This window comes from Acinonyx jubatus, chromosome C2 (genome assembly GCF_027475565.1).
Source record: "Acinonyx jubatus isolate Ajub_Pintada_27869175 chromosome C2, VMU_Ajub_asm_v1.0, whole genome shotgun sequence".
In the NCBI taxonomy this organism is placed as follows: Eukaryota; Metazoa; Chordata; class Mammalia; order Carnivora; family Felidae; genus Acinonyx; species Acinonyx jubatus.
Window position 1 is genome coordinate 11,858,782 of NC_069384.1, and position 27,438 is coordinate 11,886,219.

Genomic DNA, 27,438 nt, shown 5'->3' on the forward strand with positions numbered 1-27,438 from the left:
CCCTTTGTCCTCCCTCCCTGTGTCTCTCTCCCATTCGAGGTAGGAGGCTGATGAGCCCCCCAGACTCCAGCTAGCCAATCTTGGGCTTCAGCTCCTTCCCCTGAAGCCCTTCAGGACCTCCCACCTCTAGAGGGAAGGTGTTATTACCGTCAACTCCCTCTGCTGAGAAGCCAGACAGAGAGAGATCTCATTCCCACCTGCCTCCTGTGCTTGCTGGTGGATTTTCAGGACTGGGAAATCGACATCCAGTCCATTTCACTCTTGGAGGTCCCCTCCGAGTCTTAGATGCGAACACTAGAAGACGATTCTGGCCGATATAAGAACGAAAGGAATTTCTCAACATGATCTAGAGGAGCTCACAGATTCTCCGGAAAGCTTGGGGGAAACAGACTTAGTGGGGACCCAGGCAGGAACAAGGTCCAAATCAGACCCAGTCTGATGGGCACGTCGCTGCTGATGGTGTCAGCTCCCCTGGCCACTGGCTACGTCTCCCAGGAGCCCTGCCTCTTTCTGCTGCCCGTCTTCTAGGTCAAAGCTGGTCTGGAGCCTGGCTCGTGTGCCCTGTAGCCCAGCGGCGAGGGAACTAGGAAGCAAGCGTGCGGCATTTAGAGCCCCCAGAAAAGGGGAGGGGTTCACATTTGCAAGGTGAGGGAGATTCAGGTGTCCGGTGGGCAAAAAGAATCCAAGTGTCCACAGTAAGAGAGGGTCGACAACGGGGTGTCTCATTTCTTCCCTCCTGAGCCAGATGCCTCCACCCGTGCAGAACTTGGCAGTCGCCCCCTCCCCCCTACTCCACGTGTAGGGAGGAAGAACTCAACCGGGGAAGAGAATAAACGTCTCCCCTGTCATGAGACTAGCCTCACACCAGAGGAAGATCTTTGGGGGCACCGAGAACTGAGAGTATGTTGCTCGCTCCTTCACAAGGCTATTGAAAACAATGAAATCACACTGAAACGTCAAATGAGAGCCAGGAAGGTCAGCAATCCTCCGATCTCCCTCCGCCTCCCCCCTCCGACCCCCACCCATGATGTTTCTTTTTAAAAATGTCGAGTTATTTGAAGAGTTGTTTCTCCTACCTTTGTGGCCTTCGACGCAGCTGTTTATTGGGCAGTCCGGCACAGAGGAAGGGACATTTGTCACTGACCTAAGTTAGGAGTTAAAGTCATACCCATGACTGGTTATGTTGCTGGTAAGAACAGCTACCATTTCCTGAGTGCCTACTATGTGCGGGCACCGGGAGCAGCACTTTTTTTTAATTAAAAAAAATTTTTAAAATTGTTTTTATTTATTTTTGAAGGAGAGACAGGGCATGAGCAGGGGAGGAGCAGAGCGAGAGGGAGACATAGAATTTGAAGCAGGATCCAGGTTCTAAACTGTCAGCACAGAGCCCGATGCGGGGTTCGAACTCACAAACTGTGAGATCATGACCTGAGCCGAAGTGGGTCCCTCAACCGACTGAGCCACCCAGGCGCCCCCCTTAGGTCTTTTCATCTCCATGTACAGATGAGGAAACTGAGGGGTCACAGGCTAGAAGTTGCCTGAGGTAGAATTTAAAGCTTTCTAGACTGATAGCTCCCAGATGCCATTAGACCCTCACACCCGGCACAGCTCCTGGATGATGGCAGGAAGGGACTAAGGATTACCTGGCGAATGAGTGGACACCAAAAATGGCAGATGAAAGCCTCATTCAATATCTGACGATTACCCAAATGTAGTACCATTAATGCATACAGACTAAACAGAGAATAAAACTTTAATAGAGCACCAGCACTATAGAAAACGTATACAGTAGAAAAATAAATCCAGGCCAAGTATCTCTGAGAACCCAAAGTTTGCTGACCACATCTGAGTTGAGGCTGTTTTTCGGAGGCAGTCTATCGGCAGTCTGGTTGGATTTTACAGCACCTCGGTTTTTATTCCTCATTTAAAATATTTTTGTTTCTTATAATTAAAGCTTATTCCTTATATTAGTGACCCTAAGAGGCTGAAAATTATACTCCCAGGGGTCAACAATTTTTTTCTTAAAGTTATAGAGGTCTTTATAAAGCAGCAAATTCCCAACGTGGAGTTATTTTTGTCAAGTGAGTCTTTAAAAATCTAGCTCTTTCATTGTTCAGATGTTGTCTCGGAATCTTCGAGATCCAGATTTGGGGTCTGCCCAGGTGGTTTCCCGCTCCATTTACCCTCAGACGCAGGCGAGAGAACCAGGGGGACGCTGTACTCAGCTGGGTGCACTTCCCCTTCGGGGATCAGCCTGGAGGAGCCCTGCCCCGACAGGGTCCCCGGGGTACAGCCGTTGCCAGGATTCTGTGTGCTGCTTTCAGAGACTGGTGTAATGACGCTCAGTTTGTCAAAGACTTCATTGTCATCAGAGGGCGGGAAGGAGAACAGAAGTGTATTGTGATGAGGGCAGCCCAAAAACTGCAGGGAAAAAAAAAAAAAGATAGTTAATGATCAAATTTTCCCATTTCTTTTTCTGGGCTTACACAGATTTTATACAGAACTCCTGGCCAGAGAATGCGAGTTTAAAGGATGTGACAATCGCAGAGGGAGAGTTCCTCAAAACGTTAAAAATAGAATTATCATATGATGCAGCAATTTCATTTCTGGATACACTCCCAGAAGAACTGAAAGCAGGGTCTCAAAGAAATATCTGCACACCCATGTTCACAGAGGTATTATTCACGAGAGCCAGGGGGAGAAGCAACCCGAGTGTCCGTCAACGGTGGAATGGATAAGATGTGGTCTGTTCATACAGTGGAAAATTATTCAGCCGTAAAAAGGAATGAAGTTCCGACACATGCTACGTGGATGAACCTGGAGGGCATTACACTCGGTGGAAGAAGCCAGGCCCAAAAGGACAAATGCTGTATGGTTCCACTTACGCAAAATCCTAGAGTAGTCAAGGTCATGGACAGAAAGCAGGACGGGGGTGCCAGGGGCTGAGGAGGGGGGGTGGAGAGTTCTTGTTTAATGGGGGCAGAGACTCTGGTTGGAATCATGAAAAAGTTCTGGTGACGGATGGTGGCGATGGCTGCCCACCAATGTGACCCGCACTGTCAGAGCAGAACCTGACCCGGGGCTTGATCTCCCGAACCGTGACATCATGACCTGGGCCAAAACCAGGAGGTGGCTGCTTAACCGACTGAGCCGCCCAGGTGCCCCCGATGGTTCCTCTTTTAAGCTGGGATTTAGAGCAATCACAGCGCTGTGGCACTAACACAGGCCTGAGTGTCATTCCCTCTAGGAAGCAGGATGTCGCAGGCACAGGATGAACGTGTCTTGGAATAACGAACAGAATCTCCCGTCTGTCTTCAGGCAGGGTTAGGGGCTCTCTTTGGTGTTTGCCAGTACCCGATGAGCCCCTGGTCTCAGCCCTCAGCCCTGTGCCGCCTGGCAGCCACGAGTCACATGTGGTTTCTGGCCACCTGAAATGTGGCTACTCGAATCAACACGTGAGAAATGCCAGATTTCGAAGACGCTGTATGAAAAAAGAATGCAAATATTTCCAAAATTATAAAGACCGTTGATGACCGGTTGAAATGATATTTTGTAAATACTGGGTTACAGAAAGTATATTGTCAGTGTTAATTTCGTCTGCCCTTTTTTACTTAAAAACAAATAAACGACAATGTGGCTACTAGCCAATTTCAAATACACGTGGCTTGTGCTATCTTTCTGTCTAGCGCATCGAATGCACATGGCCTTGTTTATTTCTCTCTCCTAGGGCATGGGGCTAGTTACGAGCAGGAACCCTGGTCTAACCGTCCAGGGCTTTCCTGCCCTTTGAAGCATGAAAGATGCCCAGGTGTTTCCTGGAATATCTGCCGACTTTATGTTTGCTGTTTTCCTCCCCGTAGGTCCACCGATGCCCTTGGATCTTCAGGATGAGGTGGAGACAGTCTCAGAGCTCTGCAGTTTCCCTCAACCCTTTGATGGGACTTGGTTTAATGCCGCAGGATGTCCACCTCCCACCTGATGGAAGGGAGGGGAGGGGCGAGAGGAATTACACCCAGATCTCAGTTTGTGCAAAGGAAGACAGTGCGGAGAGGAGTAACTTCCCCAAACTCTCAGATCCGGTGGATTCGTAAGAATGTGCCAGGGCCGCTCTTGATTCTCCTGGGAAAGGGGACAGGAAAGAACAGAGGAAGATGGGCTGCGTCTCAGGAGAGCACATGTCAGGCTGGTGTCCAGGCGGGACACATACAGAAACGCAACAGATTGGTGTTGGATAAGCCTCCGTGTTGCTCTAACTCCAAGTCCCTGTCCCTGCTGAGTCCCCCGAAACCCAGAATTGTTCTCTGGGCCGCGGTTGGCGAACCTTTACATCACGCATCAGGCTGGAGCATCCCATGATGCAATGATCCCAATCTTTGTAGTTTCCCGGTGCTTCCTTCATCCCTCTCCCCGCTGGCCCCCTTCTCCAGCTCCCCTGCCCACATTTCTCAGCCATCCCAGGGGCTGCCTCAGCAGGCAGGTGGGGCAAGTCTTCTAGTCTTGGAGCAGGGGCTCGTTCCAGCAGATCTGGCTTTGATGTGCCTTGCGGCAGGTGGTCCCAGTTGTCCTTTCCTGTCTGACCAGTCTGTGACGACAAGCCACAAGCAAAAACAGCAGGTGAATAGTTTTGCTTCCTTCTGGGTCTCCACTTACAAAATGCCTTCTGCCCAGAACAAAGGGCCTGCCCCTCTTTGTTCTTCCTGCTTCTCAGGAGCTCACAGAGGCCTCTTGGCTCTTTCTGGCTGAGGCGGTCTTGATGAACTGATTAACGATCTTGAGAGAAGGTTCTAACTGCTCGGAAACACTTGCCTGTGGTCATGTGTCTCACTTTCCCTCCACCGTGGATGGCGTGCGGCCTGGACCAGCCCTCACGGTGCTTCTTCCGCAGCTTCTGGCAACACTGGGGCTGGCCTGGCTCACAGCAGCGTCCGGAAACTGCCCTATACAGAAGGGCGCGGGACGCGAGGGACCGCGTCCTTCCCAGGGGCAGTTGCCACCAACTGACCGGGTGGTGTGGGGGCGGGGCCTGACACCAGCTATCACGACAATATGGTAACGGGACCAGAAGAGAAAGAGATGGCGAGGCCTTGGTAAGACACATGCACCTCGGAGCTTGGGAAAGTCAACGTGTGGACATTCAGGGACCCGCCATATCCGTGAAGTTTTAGGGGTCCCCTGGAGTAGGACCCGCTGGACATCTTCTCTAAAGTAAAGGACCAATGGCTGTATCTCACCCCTCCCACCGCTAACAACTGGCACCATTGCTAAGTGGGCCTCTCTGGGTCTGGAGGCAGCACATTCCATACCTGGGAACCCAACTCCAGGGTGTTTGTAGAGGGACACAGGACGGCTGCCAAGGGCAGGAGAGGCCCCCGCAGGACAAACGGGCTGTAGAGCAAGCCGCCCTGGCCGCATCTCGTGACCGGCTGACGCAGGGGCACGAAGGCCCGGCATTATCTGTCAGTGACGACGTGTTAACCGGACCCAACAAACACGAGGTGCGCGTGGCCCGGCAGATGCTTGACGGGTCTGTGGTGGGGAGCCACGCCGGGTGGGGTGGATGGCAAATCCTACAAGGAGACTCGCTACGCGGATGACTGCCGTTTGGGGGCCAGGCCCGGCCACTGCCGCAGAGAGTTATGCCCGATTTGTAAGACGGCTCCTGAACGTTACGGGGACCCAGCAGGGACACGGCCCGTGGCCAGAAGCGAGGTCGGAGGCTGCACGTACCCGGGGCCCGGCCTCCCACGCCACCCACCCCCGCTGCACCAGCACCTCCGCCTCGGTCCGCACCACGACCGCGCGGGGGGCCGGCCGAAGGAGGAGGAAAAGGCCAAACGCGGTTCCCAGGGCGGCTGGCGTGGCGCGTGGGCACACACCCAAAACGGCCTGTGGCGGCACTGCGGCCCGAACCAGGGGGCCCTGATCGGCAGTGGAGAGGAGAAAGCCCTCCGTCGGCGGAGCTTCGGGCCGCGCATCTGGTCGTCCTCTCGTGTTGGAAGAAAAGCGGCCCCGAGACCGGCCTCCCCGTGGACTCGCGGGCGGAGGTCGATGGCTGGTGGTCAGGGACCCAGAAGGGGCGAGTGAGCCCGCGGGAGAGGTGTGTGTCTGGACTCAGGGGAGCGGGTCCAAGTGGCTCCGTGTTGTGTGTGGACTCTGAGACCGCCACGGGACCCCGTGCCAACCGAGCCCACGCTCTGTCAGACCTCAGCGGCGCTGACCCAGGCCCTGGCAGTCAAGGACGGCAAATCATCCCTCCCACAAGCGTCCACTACAGTCAAGTGCTTTACGGCCCCTTCTGGTGTCACCACCGCAGAATGTGACCCGATTTGGAGACGTGGTCTTCACGGAGGTATTCAAGTTAAAAAGACCTCCTCAGGGTGGGCCTCTAATCCATATGCCTGGGGTCCTCATAAGGAGAGGCAACGTGGGCACGGGCACAGGCACACACATGAAGGACACCACGTGACGATGAGGGCAGAGGTTGGGGCGACGCATCTACAAGCGAAGGGATGGTAATGACGGCCAGAAACCACCAGAAGCCAGAGGAGAGCTGGGAACGGGCTCCCCGTCACAGCCGCAGAAGGCACCCACCTGCCGGCGCCCCGATGTCAGGCCTCTGGCCCCCACAACCGAGGCACAATAACCTTCCACTCTTTAAGCCACGCAACCTGTGGGGCTTTGTTACGGACGCCCCGGCAAGTTAACACGGCCCCCGCCTAGTATCGCGTGAGACCGGGGGCCCACTGACAGCAAAAAAGGCCTGGAGCGGGCACACGTCTAAGGGGCCCACTGGTGATACCACGCGGCACACGACCCAGCCGCGGCCAGCCCGGAGGGGCGGCGGACCCACCGGCGGAAGGTGTGGGTGACGCGCCAGCCAGGAAACGGTGCCCTGCGAGAACGGGGCATCGTCCCGCGGCACCCGGGGTGCACCCAGAAGCAAGGACCGTTACGTGACGCTGCATCTTCGATAGAGAACAAGGGTTCAGGAACCAAGGGGGAGAAACCGGAGTGGCCACGCTTACCATCGCTCTCAGGGACCCACTTAGGGTGCGCGCTCAGTTTTAGGCTGAGTCTGGAGCAGGATCCGCCAACTGTGGGGAAGCCCATGGATTAAGAACGGTTTCAGGGGCGCCTGGGTGGCTGAGACGGTTAAGCGTTGAACTCTTGATTTTGGCTCAGCTCACGATCTCACGGTTTGCGAGTTCGGGCCCCACATTGGACTCTTTGCTGACAGCATGGAGTTTCTGCCTGGGATTCTCCCTCTCTCCTCTCTCTCTGCCCCTTCCCTGCTTGTGCGTGTGCGCACGCTTTCTCTCTCTCTCTCTCTCTCTCTCTCTCTCTCTCAAAAATAAATAAATAAATAAACATTAAAAAAACAAAAAGAGAGAGAGAGAATGGTTTAAAAGTTAAACCATTAAATGATTACCTATAAGTGGCTGTATAAATACCTGCATGCTATCTTGATTTTTGCCTCCTGGCCTACAAGGCCTGAAGCATCTCCTTTATCTGGTCCTTAAAGGAAAAGTTTGCTGACCTCTGGTCTAGAGAGTTCCCAAAGGGGGAGCCTTCTTACCAGGGGACATAGTAGGACAGTCCTGGTAAACTTACATTATGGCCGCCACTTCTTCATGTCAGGAACCCAGCTGGCAAGGAAAGGAGTCACCGGATGTCTCAGGGTGTTCCCTGCACAGTTCTTTTTTTTCTTTTTTTTAACATTTATTTTTGAGAGAGAGAGAGGGAGCACAAGAGCGCGGGGGAGGGGCAGAGAGACAGGGAGACACAGAATTGGAAGCAGGCTCCAGGCTCTGAGCTGTCAGCACAGAGCCCGATGTGGGACTCAAACTCATGAACCGAGAGATCATGACCTGAGCCGAAGTCGGACACTTAACTGACTCAACCACCCAGGTGCCCCATCCCCTGTGCAGTTCGAACGGCAAGTGAGTCACTGGGTGTCTCAGGGTGGTCTCTGTGCCATGATGGCAAGTGGACAAGTGCAGCCGCCCAGGCTTCTGGTGCCCCGTGACTAGAGACTCAGAACTACTCAGGGCTGAGGGCCTGGGGCACCAATGAGACAAACAGCAGTCATGGGAGGTGAGTGGGGAGAGGGTCCCACAGGGGGGCCAGTAGAGCTGTGAGACCGTGTCACCTGTGCTCCTGAGACAGGCCCAGAGTGGCTCCATTAACCTTCCTCATGTAACTTTCCCCAGGAAGAGAGTGACTTAAGTCTCGGGGGTGCTGCTCTGGTGGGTTCCTGTATAAGGGGTGGACTGTATTAGATGCTGAGGTGTGTCCCCCCCCCCCGGATCTCCTTCTGGAAGGAGGCCCTCGCTGCCCTGGCCACCGGGGGGCACTGCTGGCAGCTGTCTCACAGCTGAGTGCCCCCCTAACGACTTGGGGCTTCAGGCAGGGAAGGTCAGAGAAGGAACAACGTCCAGGTTGGAGGGACGGTTTGCCTCCTCCCCGTGGGCTGTTCTGTGACCACAGACTGCCTTGCAGTGGTGTCCTTCTCCAGGACAGTCCACCACGTGGGAAGAGATGGCCCTGACTTAAAAGGAAGTCCCCTTCCGGAGCACTTGGGTGGCATAGTCGGTTAAGCTTCCAAACCCTGATTTCTTGATCTCACAGTTTGTGAGTTCGAGCCCCACATCGGCCTCTGCGCTGACAGCATGCAGCCTGCCAGGGTTCTCTGTCTCCCTCTCTCTGCCCCTCCCCTGCGTGCTCTCTTTTTGTCTCAAAAATAAACATAAAAAAAAAAAAGCGGTCCCCTTCCAGTCAGGCTCCCTCGTACGCCTACCTCTTTCAGGTGCTGAGGCAGACAGTTCCCAGGGGAGAAGGCGTGCTTGGTCTTCTTGTACAGGCACCACAGCAGGGCGGAGCAGCCGAGGAGCAGGAAGGCCACACACACCGAGGCGGCCAGGACGACGGCGACAGTCCAGGACGGGGCAGTCTCTGCGGGGACGGGACAGAGGGCTGCGTTACCTGCTGCTCAAGTACACACGGGTCACGTGACCTCAACACCATCCCACCGTCACCATCCAGTGGAAATCCCGGCAAGCAGGGCCATCCGCTCATCTCGGAGGGGGTGAGGAGGTACCACGGGAAAGCTGCTCAAGAATCCAGGCGTTTCCGGCAAGGGTCACCCCCTCCTATCTGTTCCCAGGTTTGGTTTCTGGCAGGACTGCTGACAGGCAGGGTAAGAGTAAGCAAGAACCCTGAGCAGTGAGCCTCCCCATTCTGAGAAACCTCTTCTGCCTTGAAGTGGGAAATGGGACTCCCTGGGGCCCCAGAGCCCCAGTAAAACACACGCACTGCAGCGTCTTGTACTGAGAACAGCAAAAGGTCTTGGCATGACGTCTCCACCCGAGCCTCTGCGCCCAGAGACGCGCCCAAACGCCAACGTTGTCTCCTAGTGGCCTAAGGCCACGCTGCTGGGACGGGACGCTCCAGCACCTGCCTTGGGTTTCTGTCGGGGGAAACTCAAGGCTGCCAATACCCGGCCTTCCTTTCTTAGAGCGTTTACCATAAAAAGTTTATGACTGTGAATCCTTCCTCTGCCCCTCTGAGATGCATACATATCTCGTGAAACCCAGGGGTGTCTTTCTCAAGGACCCACAGGCCATTCCTCTAAACTGCAGCCATCAGGAAGGCAGGCCCCTGTCCCCCAGCCTCTGAAGGAAGGTAGGAGCTGACCTGTTAATGCCAGTTAGCGATAGACACTGACGGCCTAACTGCATTGACGCTGACCGACCCTCTCACCTGCTTTTTGTAATTTTCCTCTTCCCTGATTCTCTCTTCTCTTCTCCTCATTTCCCTTTAATTTTTGTAAAAATGTGTATTTGAGAGAGAGACAGAGTGTGAGCAGGAGGGGAGGGGCAGAGAGAGAGGGAGACACAGAACCCGAAGCAGGCTCCAGGCTCTGAGCTGTCATCGTAGAGCCCGAGGCGGGGGTCGAGCCCACGAACCGTGAGATCATGACCTGAGCCGAAGTTGGGCTGAGTCACCCAGGCGCCCCCTTGTTCTTCCTTTAAAACGGCCGGGCAGCTCAGGGGGCCTGGGTGGCTCAGTCAGTTGAGCGTCTGACTCTTGATTTCCACTCAGGTCATGATCTCACGGCTTGTGAGTTCGAACCGTGCATTGGGCTCTGCGCTGACATCACGGAGCCTGCTTGGGATTCTCTCTCTCTTTCCCTCCCCTGATCACTCTCTCTCAAAAACAAACAAACAAAAAAAGATAACCTGTCCAGGCAGCTCTTTCTCTCCTGCAGTCCTCACTGAATAGGTTTTTACTGCTTCAATTAATGCCCAGCTTTACCTCTGACCTGGGTATCTGTGGTCCTGGCTCCCCTCATGCAGCACCAGGAGCCTTCCTCTGTCGCCCGGGCCACCTACCCTCCCAGTGCCCAACGCCTGGCAACTGGCGCCACCCTCCGATCAAAACCCAAAGCATCTGGTGCTGAGAGAGGAAAGCAAGTGAACCCTGCCCTCTAAGAGCAAGTCATTTTAAAGGGAGTCCTTTTATTTGTCGAGAATATGCTCTCACGGGGCAGACCAAGCCTGCTGGAGCCTCATCAGCTGCTACCCTGCCCCCCACCCCCGCACTTAGCAGTATGAGGCTCGCAGGCACCGTCCTCAGATATCTGCTCCCGGGGGGCGCCTGCAGGGGGCGCAGGGGCTGGGCCCAGCCTGCCTTCCTCCCTCGGCCCCGTGTTTTCATTCACAACAGTGGCCTCATCCTCCTCCTGGCCGAGGGGAACTCCTCCCAGAATTCCCTGGTGAATTCTTGCTTCATTTGCTGGACCCAGGGGTGGTGCCTTCCAGCCCCCAGTTTCAGCACTCAAACAGGTCCTTTCTCGGCGAATGCAGGGTCACGTGGCGATCGAGCTGGATGCAATGGTCCCGGGGCTGTACCTCAGGGAACGACAAGAGGCCGACTTGGGATCTGCTATCTCAGCTCTTAGGGAAGCCCCAGGCCCCTACTCGCATCTTCCATCTAGCATTTTGGCAGTTCTCTGTGTGGCGCGCAGCAGGCTTACTCACTGAGTGCTGACTAAACACTGCTGGCCTCGACCCCAGACCCTGCGCCGTCGATGACACTGTGCCGAGCCCCCCACGCCCCCCTCCCAGGGCAGCGCCTGGGCTCCTTGTGATCCAGCCAGGATGTGCCGGCATCTTATTGGAGGACGTTCCATGGGCACATCTGGTTGGTGGTGACAAAATTCAAAAGATGCACTTGTGACTCACCCCAAGAGAGAAGGGGTAAGGACAGGTCACTGTGTCACACGGGCTGAGAATTACAGGAGGATCTGTGAGTCAAAACCCTCTGCTCTCTGACCTGCTGCGGGTCAGGAAGGACTCCCTTCCTCTGTGTTACCTGCAGGGAAGTCATGCCTGCGCTCGCCTGCGGAATTCATCTGTAGGCAGTAAAATTACAGGGAAGATAACCTGCTCCATCCCTGGTCATTCACTGGCTGAGCGACCGACCGTGGGCAAGTTACTTCCCCTCTCTGAACCCTGATTTTCCAGTTTGTAAAAGGGGCAGGGCCCAAAGCTCTCAGGGAAAATCTGTCGTGAGGTTTAGAAGAGAAGACTGTGTTTGGGGGCGCCTGGGTGGCTCAGTCGGTGAAGCGTCTGACTTCGGCCCAGGTCACGATCTCGTGGTTCGTGAGTTCAAGCCCCGAGTTGGGCTCACTGTTGTCAGTGGCAGAACCTGCTTCGGATCCTCTGTCCGCCTCTCTCTGCCCCACCCACCCCTGCTTGCACTCTCTCTCTCTCAAAGATAAACATTAATTAAAAAAAAAAAAAGAGAGATAACTGTGTTTAAACAAACCTAAGATGATGTTTGACAAAAGCAGGTTTTCAGTGGGTGACACTTTTCTTTTATAAAATGTTTGGATTTTGTCAGTTCGTGGGTAATCACTTACAGTCACAAAATATTTGAAATATTTCTCTTGTTGGTCAAATTGTAGGCCTCACACTGTGTCTCATGACATAAACCTTGAGGAGCACCTGACAATGTGATTGTAATAATGTCATTATTAGTAACCATAATATCTAACGTATTAAGGCCTCACTTTGTCCCAGGCACTGTTCAAGTCCCCCAAGCCCTGCGTGTGGTGGCAACATACTGCTCTCCCTATTTTGCAGATGAGATGGCTGAGGCAGAGGGCAGTCCGGGACTTGTCCCATGGCCCATGTCATGTTAATGGGGGAAGGAGGGGACACCGGGTGATCCTGAAATATACTCAAGGTTTTGGGAAAGCAGATGACAGGTGTTCAGAGCAAAGGATGATTCTAGACCAGCAATTCTAGTGATTCAAGCAGGATGGGGGCTCCCAAGGTACAGAATTCTAAATCAAGGAAAAATGATTCAAGAGGGGAATAAAATGAGAAAAAACTTAGAGGAGGTCTATAGAAACAACGTGTGGGCTAGCAAATAACTTGTAGCACACAGACAGGAGGCTTTTTATTATTTAAAGGCACTGCACAGAGGCTCAGCCAGCTCAGACCTTGGAAGCAGGGACACAGGCAGGTGGACTTGGGCGCTGACCTTGGGCCTACAGATGCGAGGCACTGAACTGGGGGCTAGAGAAAAAAACAGAGTGACAGAGAATGCCCTTCAGGGAGACTGCAAGACTTTCATTCTCTGTGTGGCTCTGTAGCCCTGAGAAAACTTCCCACTACAATTGCAGATCTTTGGCTGACACTGCAAAGATCATGGACCTGGAAGATGTGAAAGAATCCTGGATTCAGGCAGAGCACGCCTGGGTGGCTCAGTCGGTTGAGCAGCTGACTCTTGATTTTGGCTCAGGTCATGATCTTGTGGCTCGTGAGTTCGAGCCCCGGACTGGGCTCCATGCTCACAGCTCGGAGCCTGTTTCAGATCCTGTCTCCCTCTTTCTGCCCCTCCCCCACTTGTGCGCATGCGTGCATGCGCTCTCTCTCTCTCTCTCTCTCTCTCTCTCTCAAAAATAAATAAGTGTTAAGAAAAAGAAAAGAATCCTGGATTCAGGCAATTTGTGCATTTAGAAAACAAAGGGAACAACAACAATAATAAGATTCAAGACACTACAGGCCAGCAAGCTTGATGCTGATCTCCAGAAAACAATAACAAACATTCCAGAATGGAAAGTTAAGGGTTAGTTATCAACACTTAAAAAGGATAAGGATGGGGGCACCTGGGTGGCTCAGTCGGTTAAGCGTCAGACTTCAGTTCAGGTCATGATCTCACGGCTCGTGAGTTCGAGAGCTGCATCAGGCTCTGTGCTGATGGCTCAGAGCCTGGAGCCTGCTTCAGATTCTGTGTCTCCCTCTCTCTCTCTCTCTCTCTGCCCCTTTCCTACTCACACTCTGTCCCTTTCTCTCAGAAATAAATAAGCGCTGAAAAAACATTAACAACAACAAAAAAGGATAAGGATGATAACTGAAAACAACATTAGGGCACCAAGAAGCAATTAGTTCAAAATGGCTGCCTTTCCTTTTTTGGGCACGGTAACCTGTTGGTAAATTACGGCATATGATGGGCTGGTTTTTCCCAGGCTGTGTTCCTCAGAATGCTAGTCCTCAAGAAAAGGTGGTGAGAGGTCAAATACACTAAAAGTCCTAATATACAGGGTGGCTTTTCTGACCACACAATCCAGCGCCCCATCGCTTCTATAAGCACCCTCAAGATTACAGGGCTCTTGTTTTGAGAAACATTCCTAAATAGTCCTGGAACACAGTTGATGAGGAGCAGAGATGATGAATCAATGAGACTGTTGTTGCATTGCAGTTTTGTCCGCTGCACTGTGACCCGGAAGATGAAAAGTTTTGTTCTCTCTGGAGGGAACTCTTTCTGACTCTCCTTCGTATTTCTGTAGCCCCCAGATCAGCGCCTTGCTGCCAGGAGGGCCTCGGTAAATGAAAACGGCCAGGAGTGGACCTGCCTGTATTCATCCTTCTGTGGTCTGAGCTGGCTGAGCCTCTCAACGACGTCTTTAAATAATAAAAAGGCCTGCCATTTGGGGGCAGACACGCAGCTGCAAGTTTGCATGACCCCGTATGCAATGTGCCTGTATGTAAATGGTCACAGCGTCGGGGCCAATGGTACTCTCCCCTCTCCCTCTTTTCCTCCTTCCCTCTCTCTTTTCTTTTAAGAAACAGGGAGCATGGAGGCACTGTGAGGGATGGTGTTGCGATCCTGGTAGCCAAGACAAGTAGCCTTGCTGGAGACAGTGATAAAGGTCTCCAAACTCTCCCTCATGTATCTGAAGGGACTGGAGACATGCATCCTGGGAAGGGAAGGCTCCTGGGGGTGGGGCTTGGCCCTGCTGGGTGGTCTTGTGGCGGGGGGGGGGGGGGGGGGGGGGGGGGGAGGGGGGGGAGGTGATGAGACTCGCACCAGGAGGCCTGAGGGCACAGAATGGACACGGTGTGGGTGGGTGCCAGGGGGCAGAGCCCAGCTCAATGAACGGAAAACGTGTCCATCCGTCCCTTTGGTCTCAGAGTGTACGAGTTGCCTCGGAAGGTGGTGTGGTCTCCTTCCGGCGGGAAGCAGATCGGTGAGAGCTGACCTGGGCTGCAGTCTGAGCTGGACATGTTCCTAAGGAACTTTCCAATGCTAACACTCGGTGGGTGTCTATAGGCTCAGAGGAGGCTCAGAGGAGGCAGAACTACAGATGGTGATTTTCAAGACTCACCGGCATTGGTTGTTGGCTCACAGACAGGCTCACTCCATTCCCCGGTTTTGTTCCGATCAGGAAGAAACCCTTGAACTTGAACACAGTAAGTTGTCCGTGGCTCAAGATCTCTGAGGACCTCAAAGTCATACTGACAAGTAATCGGCCACTAGGAACGAAGACAAAAGTGAAAACATGCCTCCGCAGTGAAAGGACACCAGCTCTTTTACCTCCCCTATTTGCCAGTTATAATCTTTACTTTGGGCTCAAAGCAGGCAGGTGAAGGAAGCGGGCGTTCCTCCCAGTTCACGTCAGGGGGCCCTGAGAGCATTTTAAGGCACGGGGCAAGGATGGACTGTGGTCCCGATGAACCGCTCCATTTCCTGAGTTCTCTAGTTTAGATGCCATCTAAACCATCCTACTCCTTTTTTAAAAAGAATTAAGTTGTAGGGGTTGAATATGTGTAACCAACACATTCATATGCTGAACGGCTAACTTTCAGTACCTTGGAAAGTGACTTAGTGGGAGCCTGGGTCTTTCCGGAGGTGATTAAGTTAAAATGAGCTCATTAGGATGGGCCCTAATCCGGTATGACCAGCGTCCTTACAAGAGGAAATTTGGACACAGACATGCACATGCCACAGAAGGACGGAGGCAGAGACTGGGTTGTCACTTCTACAAGCTAAGGAACCAAACAGAGCCAGCAAGCTGGAAGCTAGGAGACAGGCATGGAACAGAGGCTCTCTCACATTCCTCGGAAGGACTAGCCACCACTGCTGACACCTTGATCTCACACGTCTGGCCTCCAGAACCTTGAGCCGACGCCTTCCTGTTCAATCTGTGGTACTTTGGTATAGCAGCCCCAGAACTGCTGCCACCGGTCATGTACAGTGAGACTCCGTGTGGTTTTCCTTCTAAGTCAAGGGCAGGTGGCCGACCCTTAACTGCCCAGCCTTCTCCTTCGAATCGCTTCTCTACTGGAGCCCCTGGGATGCTCTCGTCCAGCGGCGGCCTGCCTCCCCTGCAGGGCACACATCACAGCCTGCCTCTGGAGGGACATCTCTGACTCAGCTTAGTTTGAATAGAAGGTATCATAATTGATATATTCCTGAATTTGGGAAACCAGGACAGTTTCCGACAAAAGAAAGGAAACAAGAAGAGCATCTACCAGCCACACCTCCATCACGGTTATCATTTCTGGATAGAAGGCTCCTACTTAAAACGCGTTCCAGGCATAGGAACTTCCACAGAAAGTGAGCACAGACTCTTCTTTTGCTTTAGTAATTGGTTATTTTTCTTTTAGGGTTGGGCTTGTTGAAAACTTGTCTGTATTCCTTTATTGTACGAGAAAGTTAAGCTCACTGAGGACAAGAACCCGATTATACCACCGACTAATGAAAAGCATGGTGTCACTTCCAATAATTAAATTTATTTTTTTTTAATGTTTTTATTTATTTTTGAGACAGAGAGAGACAGAGCATGAACGGGGGAGGGGCAGAGAGAGAGGGAGACACGGAATCGGAAGCAGGCTCCAGGCTCCGAGCTGTCAGCACAGAGCCCGACGCGGGGCTCGAACTCACAGACCGTGACATCGTGACCTGAGCCGAAGTCGGACGCTCAACTGATTGAGCCACCCAGGAGCCCCGTAACTTCCAACAATTAAAAATAAGAAAACCCTGGCTTTCATTTCTAGAACTCCAATACTCCTAAGACCTTACGGTGCTCTTTTTTTCAAAGACTAAACTCAGGGCTGACTCACGGTGGCAGGCAGGGAAGGACAGATAGGGAGGGCCCTGTTCAAATCCCCTCTGACTGCTTTTTTCCAGTTGTCTTTCACACCTGGGCAACTTCTCACTTTATCTGCCCACTCTCTCCCAGCAGGAAGAAATAGAATTTCCCGAAGCCTTTTAGGCGATTTGCTTAGGGATCTAACATGGCAGCCTTTTAAGCCTGCATTCGAGAAGGGAACCACACTGTCCTATTCCTTGCAGGCTGCTGTAACAGAACAGATGGCTTATAAACAAGAAACATTTATTTCTCGCGGTACTCGAGGCGGAAGAGTCCCAGATCGAGGCACGGGCAGATCTGGTGTCCGGGGAGGGCTGCTTCCTGATTCACGGCCAGCCATCTGCACGCTGGGTCCTCACAGGGCAGAGGGGGAGAAGGGGCTCTCTGAGGTCTCTTTTATAGGGGCACGAATCCCAAGCCTCCTAAAGGCCCCACCTCCTAATACCTTCACTTTGGGGGTTAGGTTTCAACACATGAGTCTGGTGGGGGACACAAACACTGAGTCTACAGCACGTATAAACCAGTAATGGTGACAGGGTAGACACCAGCGAGGGAGGAGCGGGGGAGCAGGCAGCCTCCCCAACACTCGGCATGTCACAACAAAAACAGCAGGCAGAAGTGACAGGACAAACGTGCAGCCAGACGCCTATCCTGTGGGCACATCCTGGATGAGAAGCTAAAGATAAACGAGGTGTTGCATTTCATGCCTGGTGCAGGAGGCACTCAGGCACGACAGCGGTGGAAACTGATCCTTAATAAAGGTTCGCTAACTCCTGTCTTATCTTTGCATCCCAGAGCTTAACAGAGACGCCTGCACTTGATAAGTGGCTATAAAACTCATTATTCTGGGGGAGTTTGGGTGGTCCAGTCGGTTAAGTGCCCAACCCTTGGTTTCAGCTCAGGACATGATCTCCCAGTTGGTAGGATCAAGCCCTACATTGGGCTCTGTGCTGATAGCATGGGGCCTGCTTGGGGTTCTCTCTCTCTCTCTCTCTCTCTCTCTCTCTCTCTCTCTCTGTTTCTCCCTTGCTTGCGCATAGTTTTTTTTTTTCCTCTCTCTCAAAATAAATAAATAACCTTAAAAAAAAAAAAGCGCTTATTATTCTGTATTGCTTTCTAGGCATACATTTCCTGGGATCTTGACTATAAGCAAAATCATCTATTCTGTGAAGAAGGCTGATATCCTGCGCCATTTAATGGAGCACTTTTTGAGGGAAAAATTAACTTGAGATTCTGGGGGGCCGAGCAGTATGTACCTATAAATTTAATTACACAATTCCTAAAACAATACATATAGGTGACTCTTTCCACCCAGACGCTTGAGAATTAAGTGATAAAAGCACCATTTAATATAGAAGGGATAACATATACATAATCTAACTTATATGACATGTACATATGTCAGTTTAGGACCACGAATGGCATTCAGCTTGGAAGCAGTAAGTATAAGAACAAAACCTGACCAAGGATGAATGAAAATAGCCTTAATGCATCTACAGAAGGGGAAGGGAACCCCATGTATTGACCATATCATTGTTCAGGTAATGGGACAAGTGTATTTTTTTTTCATTATGCCATTAAACTCCCCCAAATCCTGTGAAGGAGGTTATGAGTCCCACTGTATTAATGACGTGGGTTTTCATGCCCATTCTGCAGACAGGAAGGAGCTGAGGTACAAAATGTGACCAGAGTCACAATGGCAGGAGCAACATCCAACCAGGTCAAACTCCTAGCTCCTTTTTTTTTTTTTTGTTTTTTAAATGTTTATTTTAATTTTGAGACACACACAGAGAGAGAGAGAGAGAGAGGGCACAAGCAGGGGAGGGGCAGAGAGAGAGAGAGAGAGAGAGAAGGAGACAGAGAATCTGAATCAGGCTCCAGGCTCCGAGCTGTCATCGCAGAGCCTGACGTGGGGCTCGAACCCACAAACCGTGAGATCACGACCCGAGCCGAAGTCGGACGCTTAACTGACTGAGCCGCCCAGGCGCCCCCTCCTAGCTCATGTTTTTAAAGGAACCATCCCCTGGAGAGGAGGAGAGTGATGGGGAAAAGTGGGGTCAGGTGGGTAAAATGTGACACTCTTCATCTAGCATCCAGGGGTGGGGCTGCCGTGACCACGGCCTTGACTGTTCTGTGGTGTACATGGGGCACAGGGGTTCATACCGTGGAACAGCAGTTATGTAGCACGTCACCCTATTCAGCTGACTCCAACTTCTGTCAGGTGACTGCTGAGTCAGTTCTATCTTTTCCTACAACTTCCCTTCAGGGAGAGGAAGGTTTGCTCTCATTGAGCTAGTACCCTGGAAGTCATTTCCCTTGGGGCCCGGGAAGCATGAGCCAGATACTAGGCATCCTTCAGACTGGGAAGCTTCTGGCACTCAGAGGAACTGGCCTTAAACCCTTTGGACCATAAGGTGCTACCGCCTTGCAAGACCCTGACCTGGATGGCCTCCTAGCTCCCTTTCTCCATAATCACGGCCTCAGACTAATACTAGGCAAAGAGGGGGAGGCTGCACATGAAATGCATATGATTTGCTGAGCTTACCTTTTCGTCCGAGCCATTTTTCCAATATTGCACATTATAAGCCCACGAGTTATAAATATTCCTCATGGTCCATGTTTCAGGTTCATTCTCTATTTTGGGGGCTAAGAAACGCATATGTAAAGAATTAGCAAGTGCTTCTACTTGCATTCTAGGTGGTCCAATCATGGCTAAGGAAGAGAACAAAGCAAAATGGCTGTCAAAAATCCCATTTAAAAACGTCAACGTTTCTTTTTCATAACGGTGCAGGCCAATGGTCTACTGAAGGACTCTGCTCTTGGATGTAAGATGGCTATGACATTGACTGAGGTGGCCAAGGAGGGTGGTCGGATTTTGTTTGCTCCACGGCCAAATCTGTCACAAAATACGTGTCTATTTATTGTCTGATTTCCCTCATTAGAGTGTATACTCCACGAGGGCAGGGATTTTGTCTTGTTAACTGTTACAGCTTCTGCACTAAGAATGTGCCTGACACACAGTAGGTGCCCATTAACAACTGTACCGTGAATAATAAATATCTCTCGGTGACTGTGCTATTTGAGTCATATCCTGTATTCTTCTCTGGCTGTTGTTACTTCTTTTGAGGCTGTTAGTGGGCCTGCTTCCAGCATCCTACTCTTGTTTTTAATCTGCTGGTAGCTGAAAACCAGATAAGAAAATTTATTATTTGCTTTCAAAGCAAAGTGTGTAAATAGATTCGACGTGACATCTTGCAGCACTTTCCTGTCATATCAACTTCAAGAGGCAAATACCCAGAGAAGGGCGGTTGTTGCTAAGAGTGTGAAGAGAGCAGCCTGGTTCTCAATCCTTGCTGGGCCACTCCTTACTTGCATGACCTTTGGGCAAGCTGCTCAGCTATTGTGTATCAGTTTCTAAAGGGAATTTCCACAGATGGGTCCCCAAACGGGAACTGGAACCAGTCAGGACCCGGTCAGTCCCTTAGCAATTACAGGAGCACAAGACTGGACTATGTTTTGAAAACTTGACTACTGTTAAGCTGCTTGTTATTTTTTTTAAAATAGAGGGAGGGAAGGGAAGGGGAGGGGAGGGGAGGGGAGGGGAGGGAAGGGGAGGGGAGGGGAGGGGAGGGAAGGGAGAATGAGCAGGGAGAGGCACAGAAAAGAGGGAGATGGGGAATCCCAAGCAGGCTCCATGCTGCCAGCACAAGCCCAATTCGGGGCTCAATCTCACAGACCAAGAGATCATGACCTGAGCTGAAATCAAGAGGTGGACACTTAACCGACTGAGCCACCCGGGCGCCCCAAGCTGCTTGTATTCTTCAATGTTTCTTTTTCTTAACTTTCATAAAGATAACCTTTAGAAAAGATAATACAACTTTGATGACTTCTGACTCCAGAAATAAGAGTTCTGTTGTCCAAGGCTGGGACAGAACTGGGAAAGAGTGGAAGGGTGTGCTAGCTGCATTCCCCACCGGGGATGGGGGGGGGGGGTGAAGGGGTGGGGGGGGCAAAGTTGTGGGAGCCCCGGGGGTCCAGAGCAGGGAGCAGAATAAAGGCCCCACCCCGCACAGACACAAGCCTTCCAATGCTTCTCTCCAGGACTCCTCGGAAGACTGCACTTGAGTCTTGTTAGTGAGGGTACCCGGCCCCTCCTGTCCTCTTACTCTCTCCATTGCTATAAGGTGGTTTAATTAGTTTTCAATTCCTGATGTTCTAATTATGTTCATCTTGTGACCTCTGGTGAGTCCCCATGAACCCCCAGATCTAACCTGGGAACATTCTTTTTGATGCTTACCAGCCTGCCTGACTCAATGTACCTGACATGCACCGAATCCGTTGCTCTGTCCTTCATTCTGCGCAAGCTGGCTCTCTGCATCCGGTCAGCCTGTCTCCACACCTGCCTTGAATAACCTTTATTCTTCTGCCTGCCATGTCACATTTCCTTACGTCCTAACTTCTAACTGATTTCCTCCCAGAAAATGCACTACATTAATCTTTCCAGTTCTTTTCATTAACAACACTGGCCTCAACTCCTTCTTTACCCACAAGCCTTGACATTCTTAGATTTATATTTAATTATCGTGTTGGCTTTGTGACTATGCCTTCCTGTCTCTCTCATAAACTTCTTTACGACCATAGCCCTTCTTATATTCCCTAAGCTCCTTGTGCAAGGCCACCCACTTTGTGGGAGCTCAAAGAATTCTTGCTGATGGGCTACCCCATGGGAAAAAAACCCAAGGCATGATGATGGCATTGTAATGAAATGGAAAACAAAGCGACTTACTGTCATCCACAGGACAGAAGGTGATGTTCACCCAGTCTGAGTGCTCATCTGCAAATTCAGCCCTGACTCTCAAGGTGTGATCACCATACTTGGAAAGACTTGAGAAATCACATTCCATCAAGACAGTACTTGTGCACATATCTTGGAATTTCTTATAACTGTAAAATCAGAAAAATAATATCATGAAAGTTCTCACTCTGGTCTGAGTCTGACTGTTACTTTATTAATCCCCACTACCAAAGGATAACGGAGAATAACGTGAGAAAAATACACCAAGTTCGAAATCATCAGTTTTGATGAGTAGCACGCCTCGTCTATAAGAGCATTTCCCAAACTGTGTTCCATGGGACTTGGGTGATCCTTGAGATATCATAAGTTGTTTCAAAAATAATCTGTCCAAAGTCAAACGACTTGGGGCAGAAACTAGGTTAAACATAAAGAGGCATCTGTCTTCATGACAGAACTTCTCAGTGACCTTTGTATCTTAATGAGCACGTACCTCTCCAAAACAGGGTTGAGTATTCAATACATTTGAGGAAGAAAGCTTCCCTCCTTGATTATGTGGGACACAGTCTGTGAATACTGATATACCCAGAGTAGCCAAAATAAGTATGTTACAATAATTTCAAACAATGTCCTACAAATGACTCTTGCTGCAATTCCTCTGGAAAAACCATAAAACAATTCATTTTTATACAGATGTCTTTTTTTTTATTAATTTTTTTTAATGTTTGTTTATTTTTGAGCAAGAGAGAAAGAGCGTGAGGGGGGAAAGAGCAGAGAGAGAGAGAGGGAGACACAGAATCCGAAGCAGTCTCCGGCCCCGAGCTGTCAGCACAGAGCCCGACACGGGGCTCGGACTCACGAACCGCAAGATCATGACCTGAGCTGAAGTCGGACAGTTAACCAACTGAGCCACCCAGGCGCCCCACTCCTATTTTATAGATGAGGCACAGGTATGGAGGACCTAAGAAACTCGCCCAACGGAACTCAGATCTGTTGGACTTCAGAGCCCACAGTCTTAGGAGCCACACCACCTCGCCACATTCTTGGCGACAGGGCCCAGAACAATTTCCTGCTAAAAGTAGGCAGAGATCATTGGGATCATACTATTCTACAATCTGCTCTTTCCACTTAATATAGCATAAATCTTTTGTCAATTGACTCTTCACGGTCGCCTGACATCCCACCATTTGGAAACTCCAGGGGTCACTGCATTAAGGGGGCTTTCTCATACGTGGCCACTTCCTTCACTTAAACTAACGCATCGAGACGCCTGGGTGGCTCAGTCAGTTAAGCATCTGACACTTGATTTCAGCTCAGGTCAGGATCTCACGATCTGTGAGCTGGAGCCCCACTTAGCGCTCTGCACTGACAGCGTGGAGCCTCCTTGGGATTCTCCTTCTCTCCCTCTCTCTCTGCCCTTCCTTCCTTCCTTCCTTCAATCTTTCCTTCTCTGTCTCAAAATAAATACATAAACTTTAAGAAAATATTTAAAAAAATAAACTAATGCATCAACTGACTGGAACACAGGGTATTTCAAAAGCTGTTCTGCAACAATTTCTCCTTCACGAGTCATTTTTATTGCACTTAAAAAACATTTTTCTCGGGGCGCCTGGGTGGCTCAGTTGGTTAAGCGTCCGACTTCGGCTCAGGTCATGATCTCGCGGTCCGTGAGTTCAAGCCCCGCGTCGGGCTCTGTGCTGACAGCTCAGAGCCTGGAGCCTGTTTCCGATTCTGTGTCTCCCTCTCTCTCTCTCTGACCCTCCCCCGTTCATGCTCTGTCTCTCTCTGTCTCAAAAATAAATAAACGTTTAAAAAAATATATTTTTCTCCCCGTTAAGCAGGTAATATGACCCATTCCCCATATTTACATCTAGTTTTCAAAGACGATTCCATATTCGAATCACCCATACATCCTCTGAAAGTACCCCTCCTCTGGTCACCCCTACCCAGCGCACATATATGAGAGAGTCTGTGCTATCTAACCCCTCAGGCTAAGTTCAAACCAACCTTTCACAAGCCATGGAACAGTCATCAGATTTTTCAGGATCAAATTTCTTCCCCAAGGGCACCCCCAGCACATGTTGTGTTTTCCTCAGCACATCCCATGCTCGGTCTACACTTCCATGCTAAGGACGCCTGGAGCCCAGGGACTGACCTTTGTTTACTGGGAAGCCACTGGGAATTTGCACCTAAAAGAGGAACATCGAAACCAAACGCCTCTACCACAAGGGCACAGAACAGAACGCCAAATAATAAACTATGGGGGAGAGAGACAGAGGGAGAGGGAGGGTGATTTTTCCACAGTGAAATCTCTACCGCTGTCACCACCACAGAAGCAGACATGAAATTATCAAACCAATGTCAGTGGGAGAAAATACACAGCAGGGAAAAAGGAGACACAGGACGACCCTTCCTAAATCCTTGAGAAAATGGACAAAGCTGGACTACAGACTGGAGGTCAGAGGGAAGTACCCACATCAAAGCTGTCAACCTTGACAGCTGCCCTGTGGTGATGTAAAAGATTATCCTTGCTCTTAGGAAGTTCACCGTGGAACATTAAGGGGCAAAAGGGCATGATGTACGAGAGAGAGAGGGAGAAACCTTAAAGGAAGGCAAGCCTTAAAAAACGGTGAACTGGATGTAGGCTATTCGGGAGTCCTTTGTACTGAACTCAAAATCTTAAAATGTTCTGTGAGCTGGGAATTACTTGGGATTCACAAGTTACAAGACAAGTAAAGACTGTCTTATCCATCTTCCTACTTCTTCTCTGACTTAGCAGGCCTGGGATAGGTTTGCAAAACAGAGCCGGACGAGAAGCGTGGGATGAATGGAGTCTGGGACCTGGGTTTCCTCCTGCTTCGCCGAAGGCGCTGTCTCCGTATGTTTCTGAGTCACACTGGAGGCAGGTGTGCCGGCTCATCACCCTTTGGCCTCTCGAGGTTATTTGCACTTGGCATAAAGGTGCGTCACCTGCAGTCCAGACTGTGGTGCGTGACGGCAGGCTGCTGAGGGAGGGCTGGCAGAGGGAAAAATCGGCGGGCAGGGCAGGTGCTGGGAAGTCAGAGCCCCACTGAGATAATAGTCTTGGTGACACTCACCCTTCCTTCATAAGCCTCTGTGCTGTTTTCAGAGGCCAGAGCTTTTCACAGTCAGTAGGTGGCTGACTTTCAATCTGGGGACACAGCCAGAGTAACTGAGCACCCACTGTGCAAATGATCGGCACCCCATAGCACGGGAGTGTTCTGTTATAATCTGCTGGAGGGGGTGGGTGGCCGGATGGCCAGGGCTTTCCTGTTCCACATACCTCAGTTTTCCTGGATGGCTTCCTCCTCCAAATGGCTGACTTCTAGCAATGCTACTCTAGTAAGTGGAGATGGTATCGGTGACATTTTTCTCTTAAAAAGCGTCAAATGTGACAAACCTGATACATTCGCATTGCAACTGCTACCACTGTGGCCAGTGACATCCATAGCCGTGTGATATAAGGTCATTATCTACCGGTGGCCCCGCGATTGTCAAGCTATGGACCCACACGACAAGAAAAAGTAAAAAGGGCTTTCCCTGTCTTTTCTCAGAGAACAGAACTTTCACGAGAATTTCCCGGACAGAATGAAGGCCAGCCGGGAGGCTCCCTGTGGGATATCACGGTCATGCAGGTGACAGCAGTCAGACCCTCTCCTGTCGTCCAGCCCAGTGACCAGCTCAGGGCCTTCCTGCCCAAGGATGCCCCAGACTCACCTTTGGTACTGAGCTGTGAAAGTCAGATTCCCTTTGGGAAAAGCAGGCACCTCCCACTGTAGAACGTTCTTGAAATTCACTGACTTCATTCTCACGTTTTCGGGAGGTGGCACCATTCCTAAGGCTGGAAAAATAAAAGGAAAAGCTTTGCAACTTGGTTCCTCAAAAGAGTTGCACAAGTAAATGACCACGTCCAACATGCAGGTCTCCCTTATGGCTCCATGCCTTCAAATGGGCACACGGGCGAGGGGAAAAGACCCACATCAGCTGTGCCGAGGAGTCTGGATTTTATCTGGGAGGTTGGGGGTGGGGTGGGGCAGAGAGTGAGCACGAAGAAGGGACAGATGGGGGTGACCTGGATTTGGGTGGTGGGAAAACGGTGTAAGGGGGGGTGGGTACACGGGTTTTTTTAGATATATTTCCAGAGGTATAGACTTGAGATGTTCTGATCCGTTTGGTGTGGAGACATTAATATTCATTCCTGGCTTAAGCACCTGATGCCCTGACTGGGGCTGGGGACAAGGACACCGAGAGTCCCATTTTTAGCTGCATTAGGTTTGAGATGCTGGAGAGCTATGCGAGCAGGGACGTTCAGGACAGATGGAGGAAGGGGCCTGGTGCACAGAGGAGAGAGCTGGGCTAGAGACAGAAATCATTTTTTTTTTTTTAACGTTTATTTATTTTTGAGACAGAGAGAGTCAGAGCATGAATGAGGGAGGGGCAGAGAGAGAGGGAGACACAGAATCGGAAGCAGGCTCCAGGCTCTGAGCCATCAGCCCAGAGCCCGACGCGGGACTCGAACTCCCGGACAGTGAGATAGTGACCTGAGCCGAAGTCGGACGCTCAACCGACTGAGCCACCCAGGCGCCCCAGAGACAGAAATCATTTTTACAGGTGCTTAGGTGGCTCAGTCGGTGGAGAGACCACTCTTGATTTCGGCTCAGGTCATGATCCCTGGGTCGTGAGATTGGGCTCCTGGCTGAGCGTGGAGCCTGCTTACAATTCTCTCCCTCTCTCTCGCTCTGTCCCTCTCCCCCCACCCAAAAGAAAGAAACCATTTTTAAACTTCTTAATAGAAAATAGCAAACATACACAAAAGCAGAGGGAAGGGTATGATAAACCACCACGGGCCCACCACCCAGCTGGTGCCAATAGAGATACATGTTTGCATCACAGACCGGATAGCTGGTATGGAACGCCAGACTTCTGCTGGTATCCCCTACAGGGATAGTGCGGGGGAAGGGGGTAGAGGAGGGCCTGGTTAAGAACTTGACCCCGACAGGGATCTGGCAGAGGGGCAGGATCCTAGGTAGAAACAGCCTGAGAGGCAGGAGGAAAACCGGGACACTGTGATATCCTGGAAGTCCAGGGATGAGTTCATCAGAAAGGAAGGGGGGTGGGGGGAGGGGTCCATGGTTATCGCAACCCGGGCAAGAAATCTAGGGGCGGGCACAAAAGGTTTCAGTGGATTTTGAACTCAGAAGCCCCGCAGCTGTGGAGGTGAGGAGCAGAGCTCAGGTGCTGGGGTGCTGAGGACTGAATGGGAGACCCTGGCGGCCGGACCGGGCACTCGGTCACTTCCAGGGCGCCCATGGGGTCCGCTCAGGGTTGGCCCTGGGGCCATCGCTGCCGGCGTCGCGGCCCGGCCTCCGGGTCCCCAGCGGACGTCGGGCCGCGCGGCGGCCGGGTGCCCCGGAGGGCGCGGCGCAGGGACCGGCCCGCGCCCCCTCCCCGCGGACCCCTCACCTGACACCAGGAGGCAGCCGCCCAGCCAGCTCCGCAGGCCCCGCGCCATGGCCGCGCCAGGAGCCGGGAGGGCGCTCGGGGGGCCGCGGCAGCCGCCGGGCCAGCGCCCCGGTGCCCGCACCCCGAAGCGCCCGTAGCTCCTCCTCCGCCCCCGCCGCGGCCGCTTCCGGGGGCTGGTGGGGCGGGGCGAGCCGAGGCCCCGCCCCCGGCCCGGGCGCCGCCCTCGCCCGCCCGGCGCCCTGCGCACCCCGGCGCCCCGGGCAGAGAGAGATATTGGTGGGGCCTGGCGACGGGAGACGCGGAGGGCAGGGGACTTGCTACCCCCAACTCGTGGGTGGAAAACACCGGTAGTAAACAGTTTGCAAAACTGTACGTAAGGTACCCGGATTGGGGGAGACACCCCGCCAGCATTAAAGGCGTGCTCTTCCAAGTTAGAAAAATAGCTTACAACGCCCACCCAGAGGTTCTATGTGGGGTCATGGGTGGTGGTGGGTTTTCTTGACACCATTCCGTATCCCCCCACGTTTTCTCCAGTGAAAACTGCCTCCAGGGTTTCTCTAGAACCCCCTTTCCCTGAAAGTAAGCTGATTTTAAGGCGCTCTATTAGCAAAGACGGTTTGAAAGAGTCTACATCACCCCCTCCCACCTAGGGGTAAACGACAGAGAACCAAGTTATTTATTGGGCAAAAACTGGTTTCTCTCACGAGATTGCTGAGAA

The 27,438-nt window shown here is 51.7% G+C and overlaps 1 protein-coding gene across 3 annotated transcripts; it reads right to left on the reverse strand.

The window, feature by feature from the left end:
- Positions 1-1,735: 1,735 nt before the first annotated feature.
- IL10RB (interleukin 10 receptor subunit beta) lies at positions 1,736-26,879 on the reverse strand. 3 transcript variants are annotated; one of them, XM_053220611.1, is made up of 8 exons: positions 26,721-26,879; positions 24,975-25,098; positions 21,231-21,388; positions 18,990-19,156; positions 14,678-14,825; positions 8,798-8,952; positions 8,150-8,254; positions 2,301-2,421 (listed from the first exon to the last, which is right to left on the reverse strand). In XM_053220611.1, the coding sequence occupies exons 1-7, from the start codon at positions 26,767-26,769 to the stop codon at positions 8,183-8,185; spliced, it is 873 nt and encodes a 290-aa protein (XP_053076586.1). In that variant the 5' UTR covers positions 26,770-26,879; the 3' UTR covers positions 2,301-2,421; positions 8,150-8,182. The 3 variants fall into 3 exon arrangements, with proteins under 3 accessions (XP_026897496.1, XP_053076586.1, XP_053076587.1); XM_027041695.2 differs by lacking the exon at positions 8,150-8,254 and having other exon boundaries at positions 1,736-2,421; XM_053220612.1 differs by lacking the exons at positions 2,301-2,421; positions 8,150-8,254 and adding an exon at positions 6,101-7,094.
- Between the last annotated feature and the right edge of the window lie 559 nt (positions 26,880-27,438).

Coding starts and splice junctions, on each gene's coding strand:
- IL10RB (XM_027041695.2), bottom strand. CDS start 26,769: ATGGCGCGGGGCCTGCGGAGCTGGCTGGGCGGCTGCCTCCTGGTGTCA. Junction 21,389..24,974: donor TTCACAGCTCAGTACCAAAG/GTGAGTCTGGGG, acceptor CTGATTTTACAG/TTATAAGAAATTCCAAGATA. Junction 8,953..14,677: donor TGAGCCAACAACCAATGCCG/GTGAGTCTTGAA, acceptor CCGTCCCCGCAG/AGACTGCCCCGTCCTGGACT.